Source organism: Pseudogymnoascus verrucosus, assembly GCF_001662655.1.
Source record: "Pseudogymnoascus verrucosus strain UAMH 10579 unplaced genomic scaffold scaffold_8, whole genome shotgun sequence".
In the NCBI taxonomy this organism is placed as follows: Eukaryota; Fungi; Ascomycota; class Leotiomycetes; order Thelebolales; family Thelebolaceae; genus Pseudogymnoascus; species Pseudogymnoascus verrucosus.
Genome location: NW_017263659.1, coordinates 589,354 through 612,225, shown reverse-complemented (window position 1 = coordinate 612,225; position 22,872 = coordinate 589,354). Strand labels below are relative to the sequence as shown.

Here is a 22,872-nt window from a genome sequence, read left to right as displayed (position 1 = left end):
CACGTTCCCTAAGATGGCGTCTAAGCAGAATGATCCGATCGCCATGGTCTCAGTGCGCGAAAACGATCGTCGGGGTTCAATCTGGAAATAACGGTCAAGACAGCAGGTTGTGATACTGAAACCCTCATACCGAAGCCCAACTCGAAGACTTGGAACTAGCTTCTCAACTCTCGCAATTCCAGAGCACTCCATTGAGAAAAAGACTGTCAGAGAGGCACGCCTAAAGTCGGACAAAGGCAATGGTGAAGCTTTGCGAGGTTCATCTCATCGTCAGCTTTTCTGTTTGTGGAAAGCCGTCGTCGCTGGCAATCCAATATTGTCGCCGACGTAATCGTTTGTAAGCTGACCCGAGTTCTTGCTTCGCAGTCACCATCTGCCACCTCCAAAAAGTGACCCCCCAAAAGCCCCCAACGGCACCCTCCCACGGCTATATCCATAACCACAGCCCCTCACACACCATCTGTCCCTGAGCTCAACGTGTCTCAATCGGTGGACCCTTGCGACAGAGTGCCGAGGCGGATGCTGCGGTTACCTTTCTCCGTGCGCCTAGCCAGTCAGATCGCGCAGACCGGACAGGGCGCGCTGCGCTGGGCATAGCTGCATACGACAACAACACATGCATAACGCAGCATCGTGCTCGATCTAGCGGGTGTAAGGCCGCCCTCGGGACGCATCTGGTCAGTCACCATGTTGCGCAATCTTGGGGTCCCTTCGTGATTGCGATGTGCCACCTCGGTGCGGGCCGCATCTCAGTAACGAGGCTTGCGAGTCGCTGAGTTACAAGGAATGCTGGGGAGAGCACGCGGGCGCGGGGGGCGCCATTGGGTGGGTGGGAGTAGACATGGAGCCCAAAGCCTTATGGATTCATCCCCATGGGGTGTCACGACTCGTGCGTGTGCAGCCCAGTAGTCCGAGGAATCGTTAATTGCTGGAAATTGATATAATTCCTACAATTAAAACTAATAAAATACCTCTCTTCGTCTCAATTAATGAGAACGAGGTCGTTGAATTGCCGTAATGATAATTATAGCTCTGAGTGACCAAAATACTCCATCTTATTTGCATTTGTTTTTGTACATATTAAATAGGTGACAAGGTTTTGAGACCCCTACTAAGTGATTTATCATGCACATTCCCATCTCAAAATTTGTACTCTACGAGTTGTATTTCTTGTCACGCGTACAAACCTATCGAATTAATTACCTGCCACGAATCCATCAAATTGTCTCAGGCGACACAGCAGGCCGTCATGCATATCATATTTGCGCGGCCGATGGGTCACCTCCTACTGGCCTCAGAATATCTACCCCTTTTGAAACTGGCTCATCCCACGATCAACCAACAACCAACCAACGATCAAGGGTTATCTGACCAAAGCTCACAGGCCACCTAAACCTTCCAGGGTTGCATTGAAGTTGCAGCGACGCCGAGATAGTGCAAGGCGAGGTTGAAAGCGATGCACACAATACCTTGGGCATTGCTACTTTACGAGTAGGCCCAGGATTTTTTACCCCAAAGTAGATGACGAGTTCTGGGCTTGCATCAGATCGCCGACCGGTGTGCAAGGTTCAGGGCGTTGACGTCGCTCTACTGGGCAAAGAAATGTGGTACATTTGGAATAGTATTTTCGAAGGCTTCAAAGGCTATGTACCCCGCCGACATGTATGTTGCCGCCATTGACGATGGCGGCTGTGATCACGATCTCGCCGTGCAATGCATCAGTCCGACGGCAAGCCACTCCGGCAGGTGGAGCTGTGTACTAGCTGTCCTGTATTTTTACATAATCTGTGATTTTACTGGGATCTGATGCTGTATACTTCACCGCCGGTTTTCCACATATACCAGGTGGAAGCGGCACTTTTCTGAGCCAGCTTGTCGTACCTCACATACCCCCACAGAAGCTCCCGCAGCTTCCTTTCTCTCAACACCTAGAAGCCTTACGATCTGCAAGATCCATGCTGAGATCGGTTGGGCAAGTGACTCGTCATGTACCAGAAGCGCCACGAGGATGATACCAATGAGGCGACAATATATTGTTTGTCAGAGCTGAGATAAACTCTTTTCAGAAGGAAACTGTTTGTATTAGTCCATGCCCTGTGCTTTGTACTCCCAACCACGCATACCCAACCAGGAGATACGTACGACACAGCATGAGAAGAAATGACTTGCTTCTAACGTCTTCCTAGATGCCTGCCATCTTCCATCCCCTTGGAATTAGCACGATCAGATAAGGGGGCGGGGGGGAGGGGGGGTTGAGACTTCTTGGATGTCTCACTGTCCATTTCAGACGCACGTTTATTAGTACCATGAGAACCAAATTGCTCAGAAATATTGTCTTGCTCATTGCAGTAGATTTTCTTTGCTCAGACGAGGCAAATACCATCCATTGGTGACTAAGTGCCTGGAACAGGGTAAAAGCGACAGGGGATAAACGGGTACGCATCCACGCAGCCAGCCTGAACCTTGCTGCATCCGCCTCCGCCTTTCAACAGGCGCCAGATCATATCATGTTTCGGTTTGACAGGAATATTTTATCCAAACGACAGCATTTACTAAAAAGTCAACTCTCTCCAATTTACGGACGAGGCTGCAAGGGCGCTATGCAGGTAAGCTTTGCCAGCGCCATTCCCACCGTTGGTGGTCATGTCGAATTCGGCCCAATTGGCTAGCCTCCAGTGCATACCGCGCCTCTAAGCGGATCTACTCACAAATTCCCGCGATTACGGTCACATTAATAAGATAAGGCATCAGGAGGGGTCCTGTCCTTCCAGAACCCAACTGCGCCAGAGGCGTGCTCACGCTTACCTCGGCCATCGTTCCAACTCATTTCAACCTAATCACACACACATGCTGTTCATTACTCATCCGCTCTTAGATATACATACGAATTGGTCTTAGTCCATAGGTATTTACCCCCAAATACATGTCTCTGCTGTGTTGGCACTTATCGTTTTTTTATGCCGAGCCCCCAAATTGCTTTTGCTCACCCTCAGTGTATTTGTACAACTTTCACTATGAAGCTATTGAAACTCATCCTTCGTCGCCCCCCCCTGGACTACCTTGCAGCGCTTGGCCAAATTTAGATGCTATCTCAGGGCGAGCCATATTTACCTTCGGATCATACGACCGGAATTTGTTCTGTGGGATGCACGGTGCCGAGTCCTGGCTAGGTTGCATATCCGCCTGCACCTTCGCGTTGGCCTCATGAGTGCCAACTAGTCCTACATCAAGCTACCCATGAGCTGTTTCATGGTAGCACCAAATTATTCGTCACAATAGAGAATAAGTATAAAGATTCCGGATGCTCAACAGCTTCATCAACTTTTCTTCCAAGCTAAAACTTTCCAACAATTACTCTCTGTACTCACCAACCACTCGCTCAATTCCAACTATATATCCACGTATATAGATATACACATTCAACATGTCTTATTCAAGCCCCAGTCCTGCAACAAGCACCTGGCAAGATAAGCTTCAAGGTGGGTCACAGCACACAGCTCATTGGCGCCATTAAACGTTTATTCTAATATCTCTCAGAGAGATGCCGCACCGCGCAAATCAACCCACCGGTTTTCAGCATTGTCTCCGACAGAAGAGGTATGAACGCTCAAAATTCAAGTTCTTTAAAAAATCCAGCTGACATTTGTCATAAGGAGGCCGAACTGCTTGGTCTAGCACTGTCACGGTGTCCGGCCAAAGCATTGCCGCCCGATATTGGTACGACGGCCAATACCTCAACAACGCCAAAGAAGACGCTGCAGAAGTGGCCCTCAAGGCCCTTGGCAACTCCAGCCCAACGTCGCCAACACAGGGCCGACACGGATGGTAGAAATTTATGCTCTCACATCATCTGTGCGCCAGCGATTTCTTGGAGCGAGGCGAACACTTGCTTCCAGCAGCACCTGTATGATATGATATGAAACGACTTGGCTTAGATTTGGTATGCTCATTTGAATGGATATTGGGACGTAGTCCGGCGCAAGAAGGAATATTGGGGCGTCCAGGAGAATATGTATGAGCAGGGTTAGGGATTGATTTTGGATTTCAACGGTTTCGCTACAAAAAAAAAGGACGTGTAGTGTACGAGGGCTTTGGAAAAGCACTTCAAAAAAATAGCACTATGATGATACTGAGAATAATACAGTCTGTTCTACCATGTTTTCTGAGGCGTAAATGCACCGTGTTTTCTTTGTTCCTTGCCATTCTCGACGCTATTTTGATGCAGCATGCGGTGGTACCGTGGGGGGGCATGGGGGCCAAAGATCTCCAGCTCCGCATGTCGCTGCAGAATTCTCAGGGCGCATGGCATGCGAGGTGACGCGAAAATTCCAGCACATCACACATCGCACTTACGAGTCAACGCGCTGCCATCGGCCGTCACGTTATTCTTAATTTGGAAATAGATGTGTGTTCTAGTACCTTAAAAATGAAAATGAGGGTTGACAATGCCCATGAGGAGTGCGCCCGAAGTCCGAAGACGGGGAACCTGTGGCTGTCAGCCAATAATGCGTTCAAATACTCCACGGATTAGTTAGTAGTGGGCGTGCACAGTAACTATTACCACAAGTGAAACATTTTAGTCATTTCCAACTGCAATTATCATATTTAGACCTTTATCGGAGTTTACTATGCCAAAAAAGAAACTGAACGGAACAGAGGGGTTTCTTCCCAATGACAATTACCATTTATCACTATGCACGGTCCCTCTACAGGCCTTGGCAGCACGACCCTTCTCTACGAAGTACAAGGCTCAAATAATTGATGCCTGAATTACTAGGCTCCAACGCCTCCAAACCAAGATTCCGAATAATTTTGAGCTTCACGAAAACGACAGTTCCACAACACAGCCCGCGATGCCACCACGCATATCTCTACGGACCGCCTCAAGGTGCCTGGCCATTCGGCCGGCTCCCCAGCCATCAATTGCCCGCCACACACCCATTACCCTCCGCACATACCCCGTTCGCGCCTTCGCAGACTCGAAATCCCCCAAACCAAGCTCGAACCCGACATCGTCAGATGCCCTGCCTAATGCGAGCGAGGAGGCCGCACAGGTCGGCGAGGCCACCGGCAAGGCTACACCAGAGCTGGATCAAGGGATACCAGTGCAAGAGGTATGAGCTCATCCGACCCGCGTGATTCGAGCGGCCAACTGACTGGAGTAGATCTTAAAACGGGACCCCGAGCTCGCGGAGAAGGCGCCGGAAGTGATGAAGGAGAAGCCTACGGATGCGAAGACGAGCGCAGAGGCCCCGGGTGAAGAGGGAGCCACGACTTTTGACAACCTGCTGGCTCTGGGACAGATGGATGCGATTGCCAATGGAGGGCACGCGAGTGATATGACGCCAGAGATGGTGGGCCATAAGTTCCCCCTGCCGGATATGCCGTTGAAGCCATTTTCGAATCGCAAGGAGCGCTATGATCCGATCGTTTCTCAGATCACAAACCTCCTCATGCAGCATGGCAAGCTGAGCCGTGCTCAAAGGGTGAGTTTCCCACTCCCATCATCCCAGATTTTGGCAGAATGACGCAGCTAACGCCTGTCTGTTTTCCAGCACATGTCCTACATCCTCAACCAGCTCCGCACTGCACCTCCCCCAGTGCCGTCTCAAGCTCGCCCCCTCGTCCCTGGCTCCCCACCCCCAATCGAACTGCCCCTAAACCCAATCAACTACCTCGCCGTCGCCATCGATTCCATCGCACCTCTCATGCGCATCCGCCAACAGAAGGGTGCTGCCGGAGGTGGTATGTCGCTGCCGATCCCTGTTCCCCTGACTCTACGCCAGCGCCGGCGCACAGCCATCATGTGGATCCTGGACACGGTACTCAAGAAGAAGAGCCGTGGTAGCGGGCCCACGATGTTTGCGCAGCGCTTCGCGGATGAGATTATCAGTGTGGTCGAGGGGAAGAGCGGCGTGTGGGATAAGCGGGCGATGGTGCACAAGGCGGCAACGTCGGCGAGAGTGAACTTGACTTATTCGAAGCAGAAGGGAAGGAGGCTGTAGGGGTAGTATCTGTGGAGTTGGTGGTTGATGTAAGATATGTATAAAGGCTTGGGTGTACGACAGGGCTGCTGTGCGAGCTGTATCAACTGGGGATTAGTATTGTGAAATATAGATATGTATCTGTTGGCATAAATGTTATATAACTACGTAAAAGATAAAACTTACACCATAACTAAAAACATGACAAAATGTAGGCATTGGTATTACAACAGCATCGAAACCAAGTGCGCAAAACATCACTATTTTTATAACAAACTTCCAAACTACTTCTCGCTTTCAATAATCCACCCCTCATAAGAACGCACCCCTATCCTCATCCCAGCCCGATCGAACCGCGGATGCACGTGATATCGCGTCGCTTACGCGCCTCGCACACCACCCCCACGTCCACCATCAATCACCCAGACACGCACAACTCACCATCAACGCGCCGCAATCCGTCAGGGCACAAACCAGACCATGAACACCCAGCCCGCAAAACCGCGACATGCTCACCGACGATGAGCTCTGACGCAACCGATGACGACCCCGCCCGCGCTGTACCCGAGCCACTGTCATGGGCTGAGCCCGACGCTGGGCCGCTGGTGCCCACTGCGCGCCGTGGACGTGTTTGCGCTGCGCGAGGTGGCGGAGTATGAAGGTTCGTCTCCCCGTATGATTCCAGCCGTAGCAAAACTAGACTTCGCTATTCGTGTCGGGGGGACACTAGATTGCGGAGAAGAGCGGCTTGGGCGAGTTTGTGTATGGGAGACTGACATAAAGTAGGGCAGGGGATTTACTTTCACCTCAACCACCCCATAAAATGGGTGCGTCTCACTGGGATTATCGTCGCGATGGACGAATTCTATAGCCGCGTTTGCATCACCATCGACGATGGCAGCGGCGCCACAATCGAAGCTACATGCCTCGCCCCCCCACGCCCCGAAGCCACTGCGACAGTAGCAGCCATTGTGGTCTCCACCGAGCGCCCTGCAGATGACGCAATGGTCTCACCTGATGGCCCGAAATTGCGTGGCGTCGATATCGGGAAGGTAGTCAAGGTCAAAGGGGGGATCAGGGAGTTCCGTGGCGTGAGACAGCTGGCTATGAAGGCGATTTCTATACTAGGGGATACGAGGGCGGAGGTGGGGGCGTGGAGGGAGGGAGTCAGGTTTAGAGAGGAGGTGTTGAGGGTGCCGTGGGTGGTTACGGCTGAGGAGGAGAGAAGGTGTAGGGAGGAGGCCGAAGGGGAGAGGTGGAGGGTTGAGGAGGAGGAGAGGAGGAAGAGGAGGAGGGAGAGGAGGGCGAAGAGGGAGAAGGATGGTGATGAGGGCGGGAAGGAGAGGAAGAGTAGGGTGGAGAAGGAGAATGCGGAAGCTAGGGCGGAAGCTAAGGCGGAGGAAGACGCCGAGGTAATTAAGGCGCGCAGTGAGAAAGAGAAGAAGGCGAGAGAGGAACGGGAGAAAGCTAGGCGAGCGAGGGCTATACAGCGACTTGTTAGCTCCCGTCCCGATGGGGCAGGAAAGTACGCTGCTCTTGGTTTCTAACGCTGGTATACGACTTGGATGGCGTTGTTGGGATTGTATATTGCGGGATTATCTGCACGGTATTGTCAGGATAGGATAGATACCGAGAAGTGATGAAAATAACGATTCACCTTAACACATGGTCATAGTAAACAGTGCGTGCAGTACATCATGTGTCCCGGTCCTACTATAAACACCTCTAGCAGTCCAAACCGTGAAAAGTATTATCGAAGGAGTGTTCAACCGCCACACTCATGCATTGAACCGCCACGGCAGAGCGAGACCCATGACCGAATAACCAGTACTCCCCATCCTATCGTCACAGCACTCGCTCATGCCCAGCAACAGAGGCGCATTTTGTCACCGCATCGCCCCCATCAACACTCTATTTCTCACCACGCACTTACCTTCCCCCAACACACACTCACTGTCTGGGGGGCTTGATTGTTAAAACTAGCCCTATAATGTCCAATCCGAGATCGTCCCACTGACTCTCGAATGCAATTTGTTGTGGTGCTGTATGGTTCTCTGTGCTATATGCCCTACTATTTGTATTATTTGCGTGCATCCAGCACCACCACCACCACCAGTACCAACCGGGGCCAATACAGAGAATACTTCAAAGATGGAGAGAGGAGTCTATATTTTGGGTTAGTAGAAAAGGATAAAACAATCGTTGTTATTTTCAAGCCGATTTATATTATATATCAGCAAAAGGCTAAGATACATATTTGGTGATCTCGGAGCCCTGTCTTGTTGCAGCCCATCTTCCAGCAAATTTAAATCCCAACAATTTAAACTCCTCTCCAGCTTGTACAAATCCCCTCCCAAAATCGAGCAAAACACAACAAAGCACTCCACAAAGAGCCTCCTCAGCCCAGCAACCTCACGAAGCACGAGAACATAAAGCGAGACTCAGCCGCCTCCACAAGCCTTCGGCGAATTCAACGCCACCACACCCACGATGCACACAATCACACTATCCTATTCAGCAGAAACGGACTGCCCACGAAATCCGTCCTCTTCAGGTTCCTTGCACCCCTCTCCAAAACGTCCCCTTTCCTCTTCAACCCCAAATGAGGCCGTGGCCCAGGACCGCCCATCTGGCTCGGCGAGCCCTGGGTGCTACCGTTCATGCTAGGCGCGGGAGCCGCATGGCCGGGATGGGGTGTCGTGGCGTCGTCATCAGCGTCGAAGATGCCGTATAGGGGACCGGTACCGATGAGCTTCGCACGGGTTGGTTGCGGCGTCGCTGGTGGGCGTGAGGTTGGTACGAGCGTCACAGATTCAGGTGCCATTGAGCTCATGCGAAAGTCGGGGGCCGATGGTTGCTCGGACTTGGGCTTGGCGTTCGAGGCTGAGGCCTGCAGATGTTCGTGGAGCTGGAGTGGTTTGGCTCGTTAGTTTGATGTGTGGTCAAAGGATTTATATATAAGTACTTACGTATTTTTCTATCCCAAGAGTGGGGTTGAAATATTCCTTGAACAAACGTCCCTTCTCCTCCATTATGAACGTATAAGGTGGTATCTGAGACCGCATGTGATAGTTCTTATGGCTCTTATTCCGTGGCTTGCTGACTTTTCGCAAGTACTTCTCCTGGACTAGCCTCTGGCTCACAGCGATAACATCTTTCACCAGGTAACCTGAATAACGATAAGCATGCTACCATAATACTTGCCCACTTATTGCAGCTTACCTATCCTGGCCGCCAGGTCGGCTTCTTTGAGCGGATACTGCTCCATAGATGCAACCCAGGCTACTTGTCTCAACAAGCAGAGCCCCTGCATTTCCGTCGTCAGATCTGGCTGAGCATGCAAAAGACATTTGTAGCACACATGGGTATCCATGACGTCTGTTTCAAGATATCCGTGGCAATGCAAGTGTTGTCTCTTTTGACAGATTTCACATTGTACCTGTAATAATCAGTATTGACAATGAATATATGACATTGAATCTTACAGTCATGCCGTCAAACTTCTTTGTGCAAAGGCAGTCTGTGTCTTGGGCACTACCGAGCGAAATGCGAACCTGTCCATTCCGCCACCTGTGGGATGGGTGGAGATCTCTAATAACCTCACGATTGAAATAGTATTTCCTTCCCTCTGGAGGTGCGATGCCTTGTTCGGCCGGACGTTGTTCGGCCGGACCATGTGCCAGTGAGGGTGAAGATATGTCCGAAGGAGATCTTTGTGACTGCGTGTCCTCAACACGTTGGGTGTCCCCAACTTCGCGGCCCAGGGGGACCTGCAATATCGTCAGCAAGCATCCGCACAAAGGCAAACTAAGTGTACGTTACCATTTCTCGCACTGCTTGTATTTCTGCGCGCTCTTGTGTATTCAGGACGGTGGAGCCATCATAAGGGGAAGCAGTAGCTGGAGTAGACACGAGGTTGCTGTTATTCAAGATCAATTGGGAGTTGGACCGTGTCGCAGACCGGGAAGGTCTATTTGAGCCGTGGGCGGCACTTTGTCGGGGAATCACGAGGCTCATTCCAACACTAAATAGTTAGCAAATGAGGCCAAAATACCACAAGGAGCATACCCATGATATGTCGTATCTACGTGACCGATTCCGAAGCCATCGGGCTGGCCCATGACAATGCTCGGATCCGGAGCGACAACAAAACCTTTCGGTTGGTATTCCGCGGGACAGGTTTCGTTGTACACCAACTGCAAGCTTATCATTGGATCCGCTATAAAAGAATCAAACGCTGTCAATGACGCGTCTAGCTGTCAGGGCATACCTGGGAATCTAGCTGCTTCCTGAGACAATTTTATAAGCCTATGGAACAAATTCTTGAGATCCTGCATGGCCTCTGTTGTGAATTCGACTTTATCGTCCCCCGCTGAAATGTTGAGGTGAACTTCACCTCCGTTCTCGGAGTAGTTGAATCTCATCACGTAACCTACAGCTATAGTGTCGCGGGATATATCGCCGTTGTGAAAGCTGATTTGAAAAATCGCCAAATATCCACGCTTGATGGCGTCACAGACTCCTTCCTATGCCTCGTCAGTAGCGTTGACGATGAGAAGGGAGAGTGGATTCTGACCAGCCATGACCAAATTTTATCAGCCTTTTCAGACTTTCCTTTGAGAAGAAAATCCCAAGAGACATTTGCCTTCCCATCCGCCGGCCTCCTCTTTTCCGTCCTCTTTTCCCAAGCAGTCTGGGGCACTGGTTTTATTTCGTAGCTGAAATCAGGGTCGTCAAGGCTGTAGCTGCGCGTCTCGAAATGGTCATCGGGGAAGAGGTCATTGATCCATAGTATGGTGTAAAGCGCTGCCGACACTGTGGTTTGTACAATTTTGAGAGACTGCGCCTGGTTGATCCTCACCACTGTCTTGGTAGGATTTGTAAGTAGCACCATGGCTGCTGCGGCTGCATTGCTTTTGGCTTGACGTGCCGACCGTAGTCTCTTCTTCATGGCGAAGATCGAGATTCTGGGCAGGACAATAATGAAGTGTGAATGTTGAAGTGTCAATTGAGTGAGAGGGATAGGTAGAGGTAGAGATGTGCACGATTCACGAGAGCAGACGTGTGTGCGTGAGTGTGAAACTTGAGGTGGGAGGTTGGAAGAGAACTTAAGAGGTGGGGTGAGAGGTTGGAAGAGAACTTAAGAGGTGAGGTGAGAGGTTGGAAGAGAACGTAAGAGGTAGGTGAGAGACTAGAAGAGAAAAAGAGAATATAAAGGGGACAGGAGATGGAAAGAGGTGAACACAGTGTGAATAGGTGGAAAGGAGAAAGATATGGAAAGGGGGAAGAGATGTAAAGATGGAAGAGGGAACGAGAACCGAAAAAGGAAGGGGCACGTGCAGACGCGCTGTGTACCAGAGAGTGTATGCCAGACAAAGCAGGCAACACAATCACCCTATAGCGACGTTGTTTACGCTAAATACGGAAAGAACGAAAGGAGGATGAACGGTTCTCGGTATTCTGCAGTAGGTGGATGATAAGATCTCGGTCAGAAGGTGCAGTTGGTAGAGTAGTGTTTTCTGCGGTATCTTATGTCTCTGAGAAGGGAGAGGGAGGCTTTTCTGGAAGAATAGAATGATTATCGTACACGTGAATACTTGTGGATATACAGTAGTAGATTTGGATATCCTGACGCGTTGGAAGAAGAAATGAATGTTCAGAACTCAATCTAAGCTCAGACAGACGCGCATGAGCAGTTGTCCACGAGCTTGTAGAGAGCAGAGAGTGAGAGAGCAGAGAGGGGGGGACTAGAGAAAGAGGGGCCAGAGAGTGGGAGAGAGAGCGGAGAGACAGAGGGTAGAAAGAATAAAGACAGTAGAAAGTAGAGGCTCCAGAGAGAGAAAAGTGAGATGGCAGCGATGCCCGAGAAAGTCAGGGGGTAGAGGCACCAGAGACCAGCGAGAGTGGGTAGACGGTGGAGATGCTAAAGAGGAAGGAGAGACCGTGAAGGTGCCAGAGAGGGAAGAGAGACTGCAGAAAGTCGACGGAGGTAAAGACGCAAGAGAGAGCAGAGAAGGAGCATACAGAGGAAGGAGACCAGAGAAAGAGGAGAGAGATTGGAGTGGAGCGTGTAGACAGAGGGGAGAGAGCAGATAACAAGAGAGTAGAGAATATACAAATCATGAGATATATACGCGTAAAACGCTATAGAATATAGCAATTTATATTGCTATATTATAACAACATAGATCCAAGAATAAAGATAAAGCGAAATAGGAATATAATTTCTGTTTGACATTTGACGTTCGACGTTGACGTTGACGTCAAGGCTGGCACAGGGCGTGACTGATCGTACCCTGTGCCATCCTGGCCCCCACCATATATCACCCCACGCTTAACCATATCTAGTTAGCCCATCACATCACGCTCTCTATTTTAATGCACATTACTACTGGCTCCTGCAAATATATGGCATGGTACTTCGCCCTTGTACTCCGCACTCCGCGATTTACAAAGTACCCTGACTAACCGGACGGACCAACCTTACCACATCAAAGTTGGGAAAGTCGCCAGTTGAAAGACAAGACGAGGCAGAGTTGAGGCATCTCCCGCCCGCCGCCTGCTCGCTCGACTAAATCCCCGAAGCGCCTGCCATCCTGTCAAATCACTTTCATAACCACAATAATAACCACCATAACCACCACCCCCCTCCCCCTTCCTTCCCCCAAATACCCTGTCTACCCGCCAGCTTCTTTTCCTCCATTCCCATCTCCAGGCGGAGAAGGAACGATAACGATCGACCACTCGACTCGGCCCAGTTTCCAGTCACCACCAACTCCACTTCCACTCCACATCCACGGCTTCCTCGTCAAACTTCGACTTTGACCTGATCTCAACTTCAACCTCGACTCCGAGCCACTTTACGCCCGCGTCAATATAACAACCCCGGCTTCGTCTTCTCCATCTGGCTCTTGGGATAAGGTCAGACAAGGATTGCCGCCGTTCCTCTTTCCACACGCCCCCCGCCGCCACTCATCGTTGCCGTTTTCCTCTCCGTAATCCAACTTCGCCTCCTCCGTCAACCCGCCCCTCCCTTGCCGATACTACCATACAGTACCCAACACGATATTTTTCGACAACTGCCATCTTCTAGCTGCTTCTTCAAATACCGGTACTTTATATACTGGAGTGTTCGACGATCCTCCCTGTACACCCGGTTCGGCCGTTCTAGCCGCCTCGGAACTTATCCTTATCGCAGGAGCCGCCACAACGCGTACGAGGTCTCGTGTCCTACAGTCCTGAACGCGTTTCGAGAACACAACTTCGGCCTTTTATATATTTCTCGTCCGTCTATCGGGTTTATGCGTCTCTATCTTTAGAATACCTGGCAGCTGAATATGGAGCCGCCCCGATGGCCGCCAGCGACACGCCAGGCCACAGCGGCTCAAAGAGCCAAATTACTCCCACCAAACCACATCACCACTGACCTCTCGCCGAAGGCAACCGGTAGCCTACAAGATTCTCAGCTCGATGGATGTGTAACCCCCAGCCCTCAAGACGAGATGGCTTGGGACGGACCGGCCAACCAGGAGAGTCGGGATTCGTCGACATTTCAAATCGATCTTGCCGAATGTGTCGAGACGAAGACGGTCACCACCACCACAACCACGAAGAGATCATATCCGCCTCTGTTCGTCCGACCGCCTCTGCCGTTGGAGAGTCTCGACTTGAAGCAATACCCGCTAGCAAGGAAGTCGACGCCAGAAGCCATCTCAAGCTTCTCCTACGAGGTTAACGGCGAGGTTGTGCACTTCCGTGAGGACCGCAAGCCGTCATCCTCCGTATGCTACCCCTTACCACCTATCTGATAACGAACCACTGACTTCTACTCCTCCAGGCATCTCCATCCTCATCCAGACCTCGGCCACCTCCCACACTACACTCACGACTGGCAGGCTTGAGAGCTTACGAAACTCCCGATACTACTAGATCGTCAAGGCGCTTCCAGAATGCAGACGAAAACTCACAATCATATTTATCGAGAAGGCTACCAACAAACCCAAGGTCTCCCGATTCACTCCTCAGGCTTTCAGGGGCCCCACGACGCCAATCAAGCCTGGAGCACCCGCCCTTGGACGCTCACTGCTCTAGCTTTCCACACCGGATGATCTCCTCAAGCAGACGCGCCTCATTCAACCCTGCCATGTTGTCGACTCCTGATACCGGTCACCGCGAAACAAGCCCGCTCCAGACCCAGCTGACCTCGTCCGTTACCGAGTCGACACTGAATAGCTCTTTCGAGGAGGCCACTAGCCCATCCCTTACTGCTAGTCAAGGCTCTTTCCCCAGCGCCACTGCCACACCACCTATCGCAGAATCAGATCTCGAGCCTTTTGCTCCATTAAACGATGATGATGCAGGGCCCTCCGTACTCCGGTCATCCGTAAGTGCAGGAGGGGCCACCCATGGGGCCAGCTTGCCAAGTCCAAGCCTATCACCAACTTTAGCTGCGGCGAATCTTCATAATGCCCAACTGGTAGTACGAGATGACCCCGAATCACAGGCTTCCGGCAATACACTCTTGTCGGCTACAGCAGATTCTAAGTCAACATTTGAGTCACCGGGCCATGCCAACGAACAATATGCACTGGTAGGCGCACCTCAACGAAATGCCATGGACGTGACGTCAATGCTAGAAAATTTCGACTCGATGCCCTCGGAAATGAAGACGTTCATGATGTACCAGTTTCTTCGGCGCTGCAATAGAAAGACTCTCCATGTCATTGCAGGCGTTGTCAACCCAGCATTGAAGTGCGACTTTCTCGAAGAACTTCCGACGGAGTTGAGCCTACAAATTCTGAGCTTCCTTGATCACAAAGATCGCTGTCGTGCTGCTCAAGTTTCCAAGCGTTGGAGAGACATCAACGACACGAACGAGGCTGGATGGAAAGAACTTATCGAAAGAGATCGATTTGTTATCCCTGAGGGCGAAGTGGAGCGAGCGATCAGGGAAGGCTGGGGCTGGCAAGATCCGTATGGTCCAGATGGCTGCGAGAAAGACCTCAGCCAGCGTCCCGGGTCATCCGACATGGATAGCATTCCAACTGCTACCAGATCTCATGCTGCCCACTCCGGATCCCTACGCCAAGGAGGGAAGAGGAAGAGAGCTCATATCAACTATGGACCAGAGAGGTCAAAGAGACGAGCCGTTTCTGTAGAGTTCAAAGAGAAGCCACGACACACAAGCCTGGCTTCAAAATACCACAGCTCGGCTCGCAAATCTGAAGGTCCTAATGCTGCCGCAACTGCGGCGGCTCTTGCAGTACCAGCCCCTGAGATTGGACTTCCTAGCTTGCGCAAACTTCACCTTTACAAGTCCCTGTATAGACGCCACTTCATGTTACAACGCAGTTGGATGAGTGGCGGCAAAGTGGCACCTCGACATGTGGCTTTCCCGGCACACCCCCGACACGTCATCACCTGTCTCCAGTTTGATGATGACAAAATCATTACTGGCAGCGACGACACGTTTATTCACATATACGACACAAAAACGGGTGCCCTTCGGAAGAGACTGACGGGCCACGATGGCGGCGTATGGGCATTGCAATACGAAGGCAATGTTCTGGTCTCGGGATCAACTGATAGGTCAGTCCGTGTTTGGGATATTGAAAAGGGGCTGTGCACTCAGATTTTCCACGGGCATACATCAACCGTTCGATGTCTCCAAATCTTGATGCCTCTCGACACTGGAAGGGTCTATAATGATAGGCCAGTCATGGTTCCCGAGAAGCCTCTGATTATTACAGGTTCCCGCGATGCACAGTTGCGAGTGTGGAGATTGCCGGAACAGGGTTCTAAGAAATATCTCGCGGCTGGCCCTCCCGCTAATGATTCCGATTGTCCGTACTACGTCCGTACTCTGCAGGGCCACACCAGTTCTGTGCGTGCCATTGCTGCTCACGAAGACACTCTCGTGAGTGGCAGCTACGATTCGTCAGTTAGGGTATGGAAGATCTCTACTGGAGAGAGCGTACACCAGCTTCGTGGCCATATCCAGAAAGTGTATAGTGTTGTACTCGATCATAAACGTAAGCGTTGCATCAGCGGCTCTATGGATAACACGGTGAAGATCTGGTCACTGGACACTGGGATGTGCCTCTTCACCCTGGATGGCCACTCTTCCTTGGTGGGTCTACTTGACCTGAAAGACGAGCGCCTAGTATCGGCAGCAGCGGATTCAACGCTGAGGATCTGGGACCCAGAGAACGGGCAGTGCAAGAACACGCTTACCGCTCATACCGGTGCCATCACATGTTTCCAACACGACGGTAACAAGGTTGTGTCCGGCTCGGACCGCACCCTGAAGATGTGGAATGTCAAGACTGGAGAGTGCATTCAAGACCTCCTGACGGATCTCAGCGGAGTCTGGCAGGTGAAGTTCGACGAGAGAAGATGTGTTGCAGCTGTACAGAGAGAAGGGTTCACATTTATAGAGGTACGTGCCTTCGTAGCATTTGGGTCTTATCAGCATTAACTAACTATCTTATAGATACTTGACTTCGGTGCGTCGCGAGACGGGGTACCAGCCGAAGATCGCAACAGCAGGATCTTGCTACAGCCATCGGAATACGACAGGATCACGGAAGACGATGAGGTCGTGGCGTAGAAACTTATCATCATCATCATTCATCATAACGACTATCATCACAATCATCATCATAACGACTATCACAATCATCATCATGAAACAGCACACAGACACAAATCGAGCATTTTATTGTAAGGCCTAAGTCAGGCGTTTTTTGTTGGACGTTAGGTTGGGCAGGGACATGCATGGCAGCGGGGGTTTTTTAGCAGGTATGGGAGGGATGGCTCTGTCTGTGTAGCTTGTAGCTCCGAAAATAGCGAGCCTTTGGCCGGAGTTGAGATACCAGAATAGCATGTATAGAATAGCTTGTGCCTATCATTGCTCAAGAGTGTTACTTAGCTGTGTAGATATACTATTCACGATCAGTTACCCTATTTTTGCTTGTTATATGAAAGTGACTTGAAATCATCGTTAGTGTATGTATTTATGAATGCCTGCAACTTTCTACCTCTTATGTGAGAGTGACGTTTAATAATCATTTTGATTATCCTTATCTGGAATATTTGGTGTATATACGCTTCACAGACTGCCGAGATAGCTTGGACGGAGACCCGTCGGCCCGGTCGACGGAAATTTCCGCCCCGCCAATCGCACAACTCTTCTAGATCTTTCCTTACAAAAGGGCGCGGCTTGAACAAACCCTTCAAAAACAACTTCACCTCCTCCACCAAACTTCCTTCTCTCTTTTCCTCCTGTATCACGATTCTTTGACGATTTTATATGATTTTTATGTCAGCGCCTCTCCTTACTTTATAGGTATGTTCCTTGTCGCTTTCGCTGTGGACAATATGCTGTCACAGTTGCGTTTTTCCTCTTTGTCTCTTCCCCCCTCCCCCCCCGAATGTTATGACGATACATCAGCTGGCACCAGTCATAGAGCGAACTTGTACTCTTTTCATTGATGACAATGCTTTGGCTTCGGCCTTCTTCTGAACCCATTCAAACCTCCCAGCTCGAAATCTCTGCTCACTGCTCTTTCGGGAACATCTGCTAACTCGAGTCTGCAGTGAACACATCCATAATCCCCTCCCCGTAAAACCAACCAACTCACTTACAGACCGCCGCAATGGTGCTCCACAACCCCAACAACTGGCACTGGGTGAACAAGAACGCCGCGGGCTGGACGAAGCAGTGGCTCGAGGAGAACCTGGCCGATGTGCAGGCCTCGGCGGGCGGCGTGACGGCCAAGATAGATAAACTGACGAGCATGGACGGAGATGTCGACGTGAACCAGCGCAAGGGCAAGGTCATCACCATCTTCGATGTGAAGCTGGTCTTAGAGTATTCCGGTTAGTTAGCTATATTACCACATCATGATTTTTTTTGCTGCAAAACAGTTTGAACTGATCTGATTTTTTTTTGTCTCGCAAAGGGAAAACCAAAGATGATGAGTCCGTTAGCGGTAACATCACCGTCCCCGAGGTCGCCCATGACACCGAGGAGGACGAGTATGTCGTATGTCCTCTCCCTCCCTCCCTCCCATCCCCTATAGTACACCCCCATTAACCCCTACCCTCCCAGTTCGACATCGACATCTTCTCCGAATCCTCCTCCAAGCAACCCGTAAAGGACCTCGTCCGCTCCACCCTCGTCCCCCAACTCCGCACCATCTTCGCGAAGCTCGGCCCCGCCCTCGTCAGCGAGCACGGAAAAGACATCCAGCACGCCCCCTCCAACAACCCCTCCTCCGGCTGGCGCACCCCGACTCACCTCCAGCCCTCCGAAGCCGCGGCCGCCGCCCCAACCACGGCCTCCAACAAGACATCCAACGTCAACACCACCACCGTGACCGCCAGCGAGGAGTTCCGCACTACGGCCGCAGAGCTATACGCTACTTTCACCGACCCGGCTCGCATTGCGGCGTTTACGCGCGCGCAGCCGAGGCTGTTCGAGGGCGCGAAGGTGGGAGGGAAGTTTGAGATCTTTGGGGGGAATGTTAGTGGGAAGTATGAGGTTCTTGAGGAGCCGAGGAGGATCGTGCAGAGCTGGCGTCTGGACCAGTGGCCTGCGGGACACTATTCGACACTCGAGTTGGTGTTTGATCAGAATGATGTTGATGGGGTTACGGTTATGAGGGTCGAGTGGAAGGGAGTGCCGGTCGGGCAGGAGGAGGTGACGAGGAGGAACTGGAATGAGTACTATGTGAGGAGTATTAAGACGACATTTGGGTGAGTGTTTTCCAAGTTATGATGGGAGCCCGCGAGATTGGGAAGAAACTAACGTATGGCAGATTCGGAACTATCCTGTGATCGCTGACTTGGATCAGGCGATGGATAGGGGTCTACGTGTGTGACAGGCACAAATAGAAGGGCTTCCATGCTCGATGAGAAGCGGAATAAACGGTCTCAGAATACTCTAGCGATAGACAAAGAATACAACGTCCCAAAGTCATTTCCTTCAAAGCGCCACTGCCGCTGCTGTCTACCGTTCCCGTGCTGGGCATTCCCAGCGGGGAATACTCCGGTGCCCTTGTAAATTTGTGCCGTGTCTCCTTGCCCGCATCTTCTCCGCCTCTCTGCGTACCGTGCCGCTATGGGGCTTCATGGCGATCCCCCTCCGAGCCGATGATATTAGATCCATCCCGACAACGGTGCCCCGTTGTCGGGCACCATTCCAGCCATACGAGGCGGCTTGTAAAATCGCAGTCGCGAAAATTTGCCACCAAAGGCTAGCACAGCTGAAATAAGTACGAGAGCGGGGTTGCTCGGCGGGGTGCAATATATAGACGTTGGTCCATACGGGTATGTCTCACCCATTCCCTCCCTTGATTCCGCACCTCGTAACACGTACCATTGATCTACCTGACAACTCCCAAAAGCAATTCTTGAAAGCCAATATATTTCGTAACGTAACCGAGCATTTGGTTTAACTCTTCGGGGGTACGGTGCCAATCGCTCGGTTATGCGGCGTATGCAGCTGATGTGTGTATTTGAGCTAGCGGCCCGTGTCTCACAGGGCCCCAGTAACCAAACTGACCCTAACATCGCAGGTGGAGTTGCGAATCTCCCGTGCGTTGGATCAAAGGGGCGTGTTTCGGACCCAGAATAATTATTGTTACCTGTCAAAGTCTCACGTTGACTTTCTTACGAGTGGCGATGGAGAGAAAGTCGCGTGACAGCGAGAAAGGGGGCAATTGTGAGAAAGGGGGTGGCGACGAGAAAAAGGGGCGACGGAGAAAAATGTTCATACAGCAGAAAACTAGAGAGATCAGAGGACACGGAAAGGAAGGTTTATTGATACCAAAGGCATTTTATTATACTTGTATAGATGTAGCTATTGTGTAGCGTATGTAAAAGCCTTAACCTATCCCGCTTGTCCCCCACACGCACTAAGAATAAATACCTATCGGGAAGTTTGGGAGGTGGTGAACACACTGCTCTTGCTTACAACTATGTGATGGTCCCTTCTTGATGCGACAGCCCTATGTTTAGTTAGAACTATCCAATGTCAAGAAGTGTTAACCTAGCAAAGAGGCACCGTCGCAAAAGGCACCGTGTAAAGGCAATGTAGCGAGGCAGCATGATATATGTGAAAGCTGAAACAGAACGAAACTGTTATATAGTCTTACGATCAATAGTGTGTGCGACCTGTGGAAGTCTAAGTTGTATTAGCCGCATCAACCTATTTGTAGTATATTCTGGCAGCTTAAATTCCAGCTATCAATCCTCATGCATGCAGACTGCATTCAGAGATTGAGATGGCATGAGTAGAGTATTTAAGTTGTAGTATTTTAGTATACTATATAGCAAGCTTTTATTTTATATATTCATATCTAGTACAGGCAATACACTCCAGCCGCTACGTGTTTAACCTCAAACGCCTTGGTTCCAGGGTATATACATTCTCCTCTCACAGCCGCGAGTTCTCAACCTTCTGTGAAATCTGCGTCGACTGTGTAATCCTCCCATTGTTGCTCACCAGACTCTGCTCACTGCCAGAGCTGGTCTTCGACATGCCTCCCAGATCATCTCCCCGGCTTGTTATAACAGTAGTGGTGACCCCGTCCCTAGCGTGCACCGGCTTCAACGGCATTGACCCAGACCACTCTCCTCCTGTGTTTGAGATCTTGCCGAAGTTTCGGCTGGATGAGGCGCCGGGGTAGCTGCGGCCGCCGGAGCTGTACTCGCCAATGATACGTGGGAGATAGCGTCTGGCGATGGGTTTGAATGAGGGTATCGAGGCGGCGAGAATGCCAATGTTGGTCTCGATGACCGACCAGTACATTGGCGGTCCGATGGCCCAGGTCGGATCTGTGGATACCAGCATAGAGGGAACAAAAGTCATACGGACAATGGAGGAGATACAAGCGCTATGAGGAGTTAGTCGCAAGTCCTCGAGGTCGGAAGGGGTGTGGACGGGAGGAAGACATACAAAAATCCCAAGCTAAACATAACACCAACAGCAATCTTCTGTTTTACTGGCGTCTGTAAGTGCAATATCATGCGGACCGGGAGTGCATATGTGATCAAGTCGGTAACGATATTCAATGCCGCATTCGAAAGATAAAAGGCGTTGATATTAACACATTTCGGCCCTGGTACCATCGACGGTTCCCAGGCGCCTCTCACGGGGCTGCATTGGAAGATGCAGGTCAGAACGAAGGCGAGTCCTTGGCAAGCGATGACCCCCATCATAACGATGGACATACGGCGAAGGGTTTCGTCGCCGAGTCTCATGTACAGCGCAAGTACGGATAGCTTAATGAAGCAAAGCGTAGCGTTGTAAAAGATAGAGGAGAAATAAACAATCTACGATGGTGAGCTATCTTCAGTAAAAGAGGGGATGGATGGGCAAACCTTGAGGTAGGTTAAAAAGTTCTCTGGCCCCATTGCCAGAACAACATCGAAGTGGGATCCTAGGCCATGGTTGACGGCTATGAGATATCAGTGGTGTCTTGTATATGGGCCGCATTATGGCACAAACCTAAGACTGTCATGGCGATGAATGCCCAAGATAATGCCTGCGTACTGTCAACTAAAGTTCATGGTTTGTGCCAATCCTCCATGGCATTCCATTCTGGATAGGCTTACTGCAGCAACAACCATCAATACTATAGGCGCAATCGTCAGTCTTGAAATATCAGTTGTGATGCCATAACTTACTGTCGTCGAGCCCGGTACTGCGCACGATATAAATTCTCGAAAACAAGCGCGCAGATATAACTAAGGCCGTCAAGACAGCAAAGACGATACTGATTGCCGTCGCTGTCGGGCCCTGGGAGCCATAATCCATATCCATGACGCCAGGTGAAAGAGCTCACCCGCAAATATTGTTGATATACTGGAGGTGGCTGGGATGAGGATGTCGGTTGTGCTTTTCAGATCAAAGTCCAACGTCGATTTCATATGGTTTCTCAATTCCAAGAGCTTTCACATCCGCGACGGAGAATCCGAAGTGCATATAAACATCAGAACAGACGAATTCATGCTCAGGCCTCGTCTCCTTCCCAGCGGTATCTGGAGATCGCTGTCCAAATGGGAACAGAGACACAATATTTCAGACAGACACCCTGCGAAGGTGACACTCCTTCCAACAACATCGATGCAGAAAACAACATGGTGGGGGTACGGAATAGAATCCGTATCAAGCGGCCAGGGGATACGGCTACAAGGTGGAGAGTGTCTTGCCCGCCTCGCTGGGGCTTGTTACCGAATGAGAGTGCCGCCGCTACGATGAAGAGTAAGAAGAGTGGGTATCCGAAGTGAAGGCGGAAATGAGCTGCGCGAGAGGCCCGTTCCCGCCTCCATGGGTGTTAGCAGTCCCGCAAGTGGCATTCCCGAGCCCGGTCCCGAGCACAAAGTGAAACTGGCCACAGTCTTCTGCGCCTGCAGATCGGGTGAACCGCTCCACTGAAGATTCAATTTTGAGGCGCTTGGAGGAGTAGTGGTGGAGAATATGTGGGGGTCTATAAGGGGGTTGCATGCAAAAAGACCCCCAGTTTAACTCCGCACCCTAGCAACCAACATTGACAATGACAACTGGGGCACGCTGTCTATAGTGAGACTGTTAAGATTCGTCTATCGCATGTGCAACTATTACATCAACTATCGCCACACATTGTCACGAACCACCCCATAACCGTTGGCAACTCCTGTAAATCTTTCCTCCAGCGAGGCGACAGGTTGATGCTAGGCTCTCTAGTTAATGCACGCCGTTTCAATATTATTTTCGACAATACCAAGAGCACCGCACGGTACAGCACCCACCCATCCCGCGCCTACAGCCCCTTGGCCGGGCAGCTAAGGCCCTAGGCTTAACCTCGGCACTCCCAAAAATGACCATTAGAGCACCCCTTTT

The 22,872-nt window shown here is 50.9% G+C and overlaps 7 protein-coding genes across 7 annotated transcripts; 5 read left to right on the top strand and 2 right to left on the bottom strand.

Annotated features, from left to right (window-relative positions):
- Window positions 1-2,751: 2,751 nt before the first annotated feature.
- VE01_02733 (uncharacterized protein) lies at window positions 2,752-4,155 on the top strand. Its single transcript, XM_018272238.2, has 3 exons — window positions 2,752-3,479; window positions 3,538-3,597; window positions 3,654-4,155. Exons 1-3 carry the CDS (start codon window positions 3,425-3,427, stop codon window positions 3,827-3,829), a joined length of 291 nt encoding a protein of 96 aa, XP_018133104.1. The 5' UTR covers window positions 2,752-3,424; the 3' UTR covers window positions 3,830-4,155.
- A 618-nt stretch (window positions 4,156-4,773) lies between these two features.
- VE01_02732 (uncharacterized protein) lies at window positions 4,774-6,191 on the top strand. The gene is made up of 3 exons (XM_018272237.2): window positions 4,774-5,114; window positions 5,166-5,486; window positions 5,556-6,191. The coding sequence occupies exons 1-3, from the start codon at window positions 4,854-4,856 to the stop codon at window positions 6,003-6,005; spliced, it is 1,032 nt and encodes a 343-aa protein (XP_018133105.1). The 5' UTR covers window positions 4,774-4,853; the 3' UTR covers window positions 6,006-6,191.
- Window positions 6,192-6,408: 217 nt separating this feature from the next.
- VE01_02731 (uncharacterized protein) lies at window positions 6,409-7,727 on the top strand. Its single transcript, XM_018272236.2, has 2 exons — window positions 6,409-6,645; window positions 6,771-7,727. Exons 1-2 carry the CDS (start codon window positions 6,525-6,527, stop codon window positions 7,529-7,531), a joined length of 882 nt encoding a protein of 293 aa, XP_018133102.1. The 5' UTR covers window positions 6,409-6,524; the 3' UTR covers window positions 7,532-7,727.
- A 462-nt stretch (window positions 7,728-8,189) lies between these two features.
- On the bottom strand, window positions 8,190-12,093 carry HOP1 (DNA binding protein). The gene is made up of 8 exons (XM_018272235.2): window positions 10,561-12,093; window positions 10,255-10,510; window positions 10,053-10,203; window positions 9,807-10,008; window positions 9,470-9,754; window positions 9,207-9,423; window positions 8,954-9,153; window positions 8,190-8,892 (listed from the first exon to the last, which is right to left on the bottom strand). The coding sequence occupies exons 1-8, from the start codon at window positions 10,933-10,935 to the stop codon at window positions 8,485-8,487; spliced, it is 2,094 nt and encodes a 697-aa protein (XP_018133103.1). The 5' UTR covers window positions 10,936-12,093; the 3' UTR covers window positions 8,190-8,484.
- A 325-nt stretch (window positions 12,094-12,418) lies between these two features.
- Window positions 12,419-16,949, top strand: CDC4 (SCF ubiquitin ligase complex subunit cdc4). The gene is made up of 3 exons (XM_018272234.2): window positions 12,419-13,765; window positions 13,822-16,422; window positions 16,477-16,949. Exons 1-3 carry the CDS (start codon window positions 13,322-13,324, stop codon window positions 16,591-16,593), a joined length of 3,162 nt encoding a protein of 1,053 aa, XP_018132970.1. The 5' UTR covers window positions 12,419-13,321; the 3' UTR covers window positions 16,594-16,949.
- Window positions 16,950-17,223: 274 nt separating this feature from the next.
- Window positions 17,224-18,967, top strand: VE01_02728 (uncharacterized protein). Its single transcript, XM_018272233.2, has 5 exons — window positions 17,224-17,331; window positions 17,583-17,864; window positions 17,948-18,030; window positions 18,097-18,743; window positions 18,806-18,967. Exons 2-5 carry the CDS (start codon window positions 17,642-17,644, stop codon window positions 18,822-18,824), a joined length of 972 nt encoding a protein of 323 aa, XP_018132969.1. The 5' UTR covers window positions 17,224-17,331; window positions 17,583-17,641; the 3' UTR covers window positions 18,825-18,967.
- A 1,373-nt stretch (window positions 18,968-20,340) lies between these two features.
- On the bottom strand, window positions 20,341-22,018 carry VE01_02727 (uncharacterized protein). Its single transcript, XM_018272232.2, has 6 exons — window positions 21,678-22,018; window positions 21,606-21,625; window positions 21,499-21,535; window positions 21,372-21,448; window positions 20,947-21,323; window positions 20,341-20,884 (listed from the first exon to the last, which is right to left on the bottom strand). Exons 1-6 carry the CDS (start codon window positions 21,811-21,813, stop codon window positions 20,425-20,427), a joined length of 1,107 nt encoding a protein of 368 aa, XP_018132972.1. The 5' UTR covers window positions 21,814-22,018; the 3' UTR covers window positions 20,341-20,424.
- Window positions 22,019-22,872: the final 854 nt, after the last annotated feature.

Excerpts from the sequence above, each read along its gene's own strand:
- VE01_02728 (XM_018272233.2), top strand. The coding sequence starts at position 17,642 with ATGGTGCTCCACAACCCCAACAACTGGCACTGGGTGAACAAGAACGCC. Across the intron at positions 17,865-17,947 it reads GCTGGTCTTAGAGTATTCCG|GGAAAACCAAAGATGATGAG; the intron begins GTTAGTTAGCTA and ends TGTCTCGCAAAG. Across the intron at positions 18,031-18,096 it reads CCGAGGAGGACGAGTATGTC|TTCGACATCGACATCTTCTC; the intron begins GTATGTCCTCTC and ends CTACCCTCCCAG.
- CDC4 (XM_018272234.2), top strand. The coding sequence starts at position 13,322 with ATGGAGCCGCCCCGATGGCCGCCAGCGACACGCCAGGCCACAGCGGCT. Across the intron at positions 13,766-13,821 it reads ACCGCAAGCCGTCATCCTCC|GCATCTCCATCCTCATCCAG; the intron begins GTATGCTACCCC and ends CTACTCCTCCAG. Across the intron at positions 16,423-16,476 it reads AAGGGTTCACATTTATAGAG|ATACTTGACTTCGGTGCGTC; the intron begins GTACGTGCCTTC and ends ACTATCTTATAG.
- VE01_02732 (XM_018272237.2), top strand. The coding sequence starts at position 4,854 with ATGCCACCACGCATATCTCTACGGACCGCCTCAAGGTGCCTGGCCATT. Across the intron at positions 5,115-5,165 it reads AAGGGATACCAGTGCAAGAG|ATCTTAAAACGGGACCCCGA; the intron begins GTATGAGCTCAT and ends TGACTGGAGTAG. Across the intron at positions 5,487-5,555 it reads AGCTGAGCCGTGCTCAAAGG|CACATGTCCTACATCCTCAA; the intron begins GTGAGTTTCCCA and ends TCTGTTTTCCAG.
- VE01_02727 (XM_018272232.2), bottom strand. The coding sequence starts at position 21,813 with ATGGATATGGATTATGGCTCCCAGGGCCCGACAGCGACGGCAATCAGT. Across the intron at positions 21,536-21,605 it reads TATTGATGGTTGTTGCTGCA|GCATTATCTTGGGCATTCAT; the intron begins GTAAGCCTATCC and ends GACAGTACGCAG. Across the intron at positions 20,885-20,946 it reads ATGTTTAGCTTGGGATTTTT|CGCTTGTATCTCCTCCATTG; the intron begins GTATGTCTTCCT and ends AACTCCTCATAG.
- HOP1 (XM_018272235.2), bottom strand. The coding sequence starts at position 10,935 with ATGAAGAAGAGACTACGGTCGGCACGTCAAGCCAAAAGCAATGCAGCC. Across the intron at positions 10,511-10,560 it reads ATAAAATTTGGTCATGGCTG|GAAGGAGTCTGTGACGCCAT; the intron begins GTCAGAATCCAC and ends GACGAGGCATAG. Across the intron at positions 9,424-9,469 it reads AGAAGTTTGACGGCATGACT|GTACAATGTGAAATCTGTCA; the intron begins GTAAGATTCAAT and ends TGATTATTACAG.
- VE01_02733 (XM_018272238.2), top strand. The coding sequence starts at position 3,425 with ATGTCTTATTCAAGCCCCAGTCCTGCAACAAGCACCTGGCAAGATAAG. Across the intron at positions 3,480-3,537 it reads CTGGCAAGATAAGCTTCAAG|AGAGATGCCGCACCGCGCAA; the intron begins GTGGGTCACAGC and ends AATATCTCTCAG. Across the intron at positions 3,598-3,653 it reads CATTGTCTCCGACAGAAGAG|GAGGCCGAACTGCTTGGTCT; the intron begins GTATGAACGCTC and ends ATTTGTCATAAG.
- VE01_02731 (XM_018272236.2), top strand. The coding sequence starts at position 6,525 with ATGACGACCCCGCCCGCGCTGTACCCGAGCCACTGTCATGGGCTGAGC. Across the intron at positions 6,646-6,770 it reads CGAGGTGGCGGAGTATGAAG|GGCAGGGGATTTACTTTCAC; the intron begins GTTCGTCTCCCC and ends GACATAAAGTAG.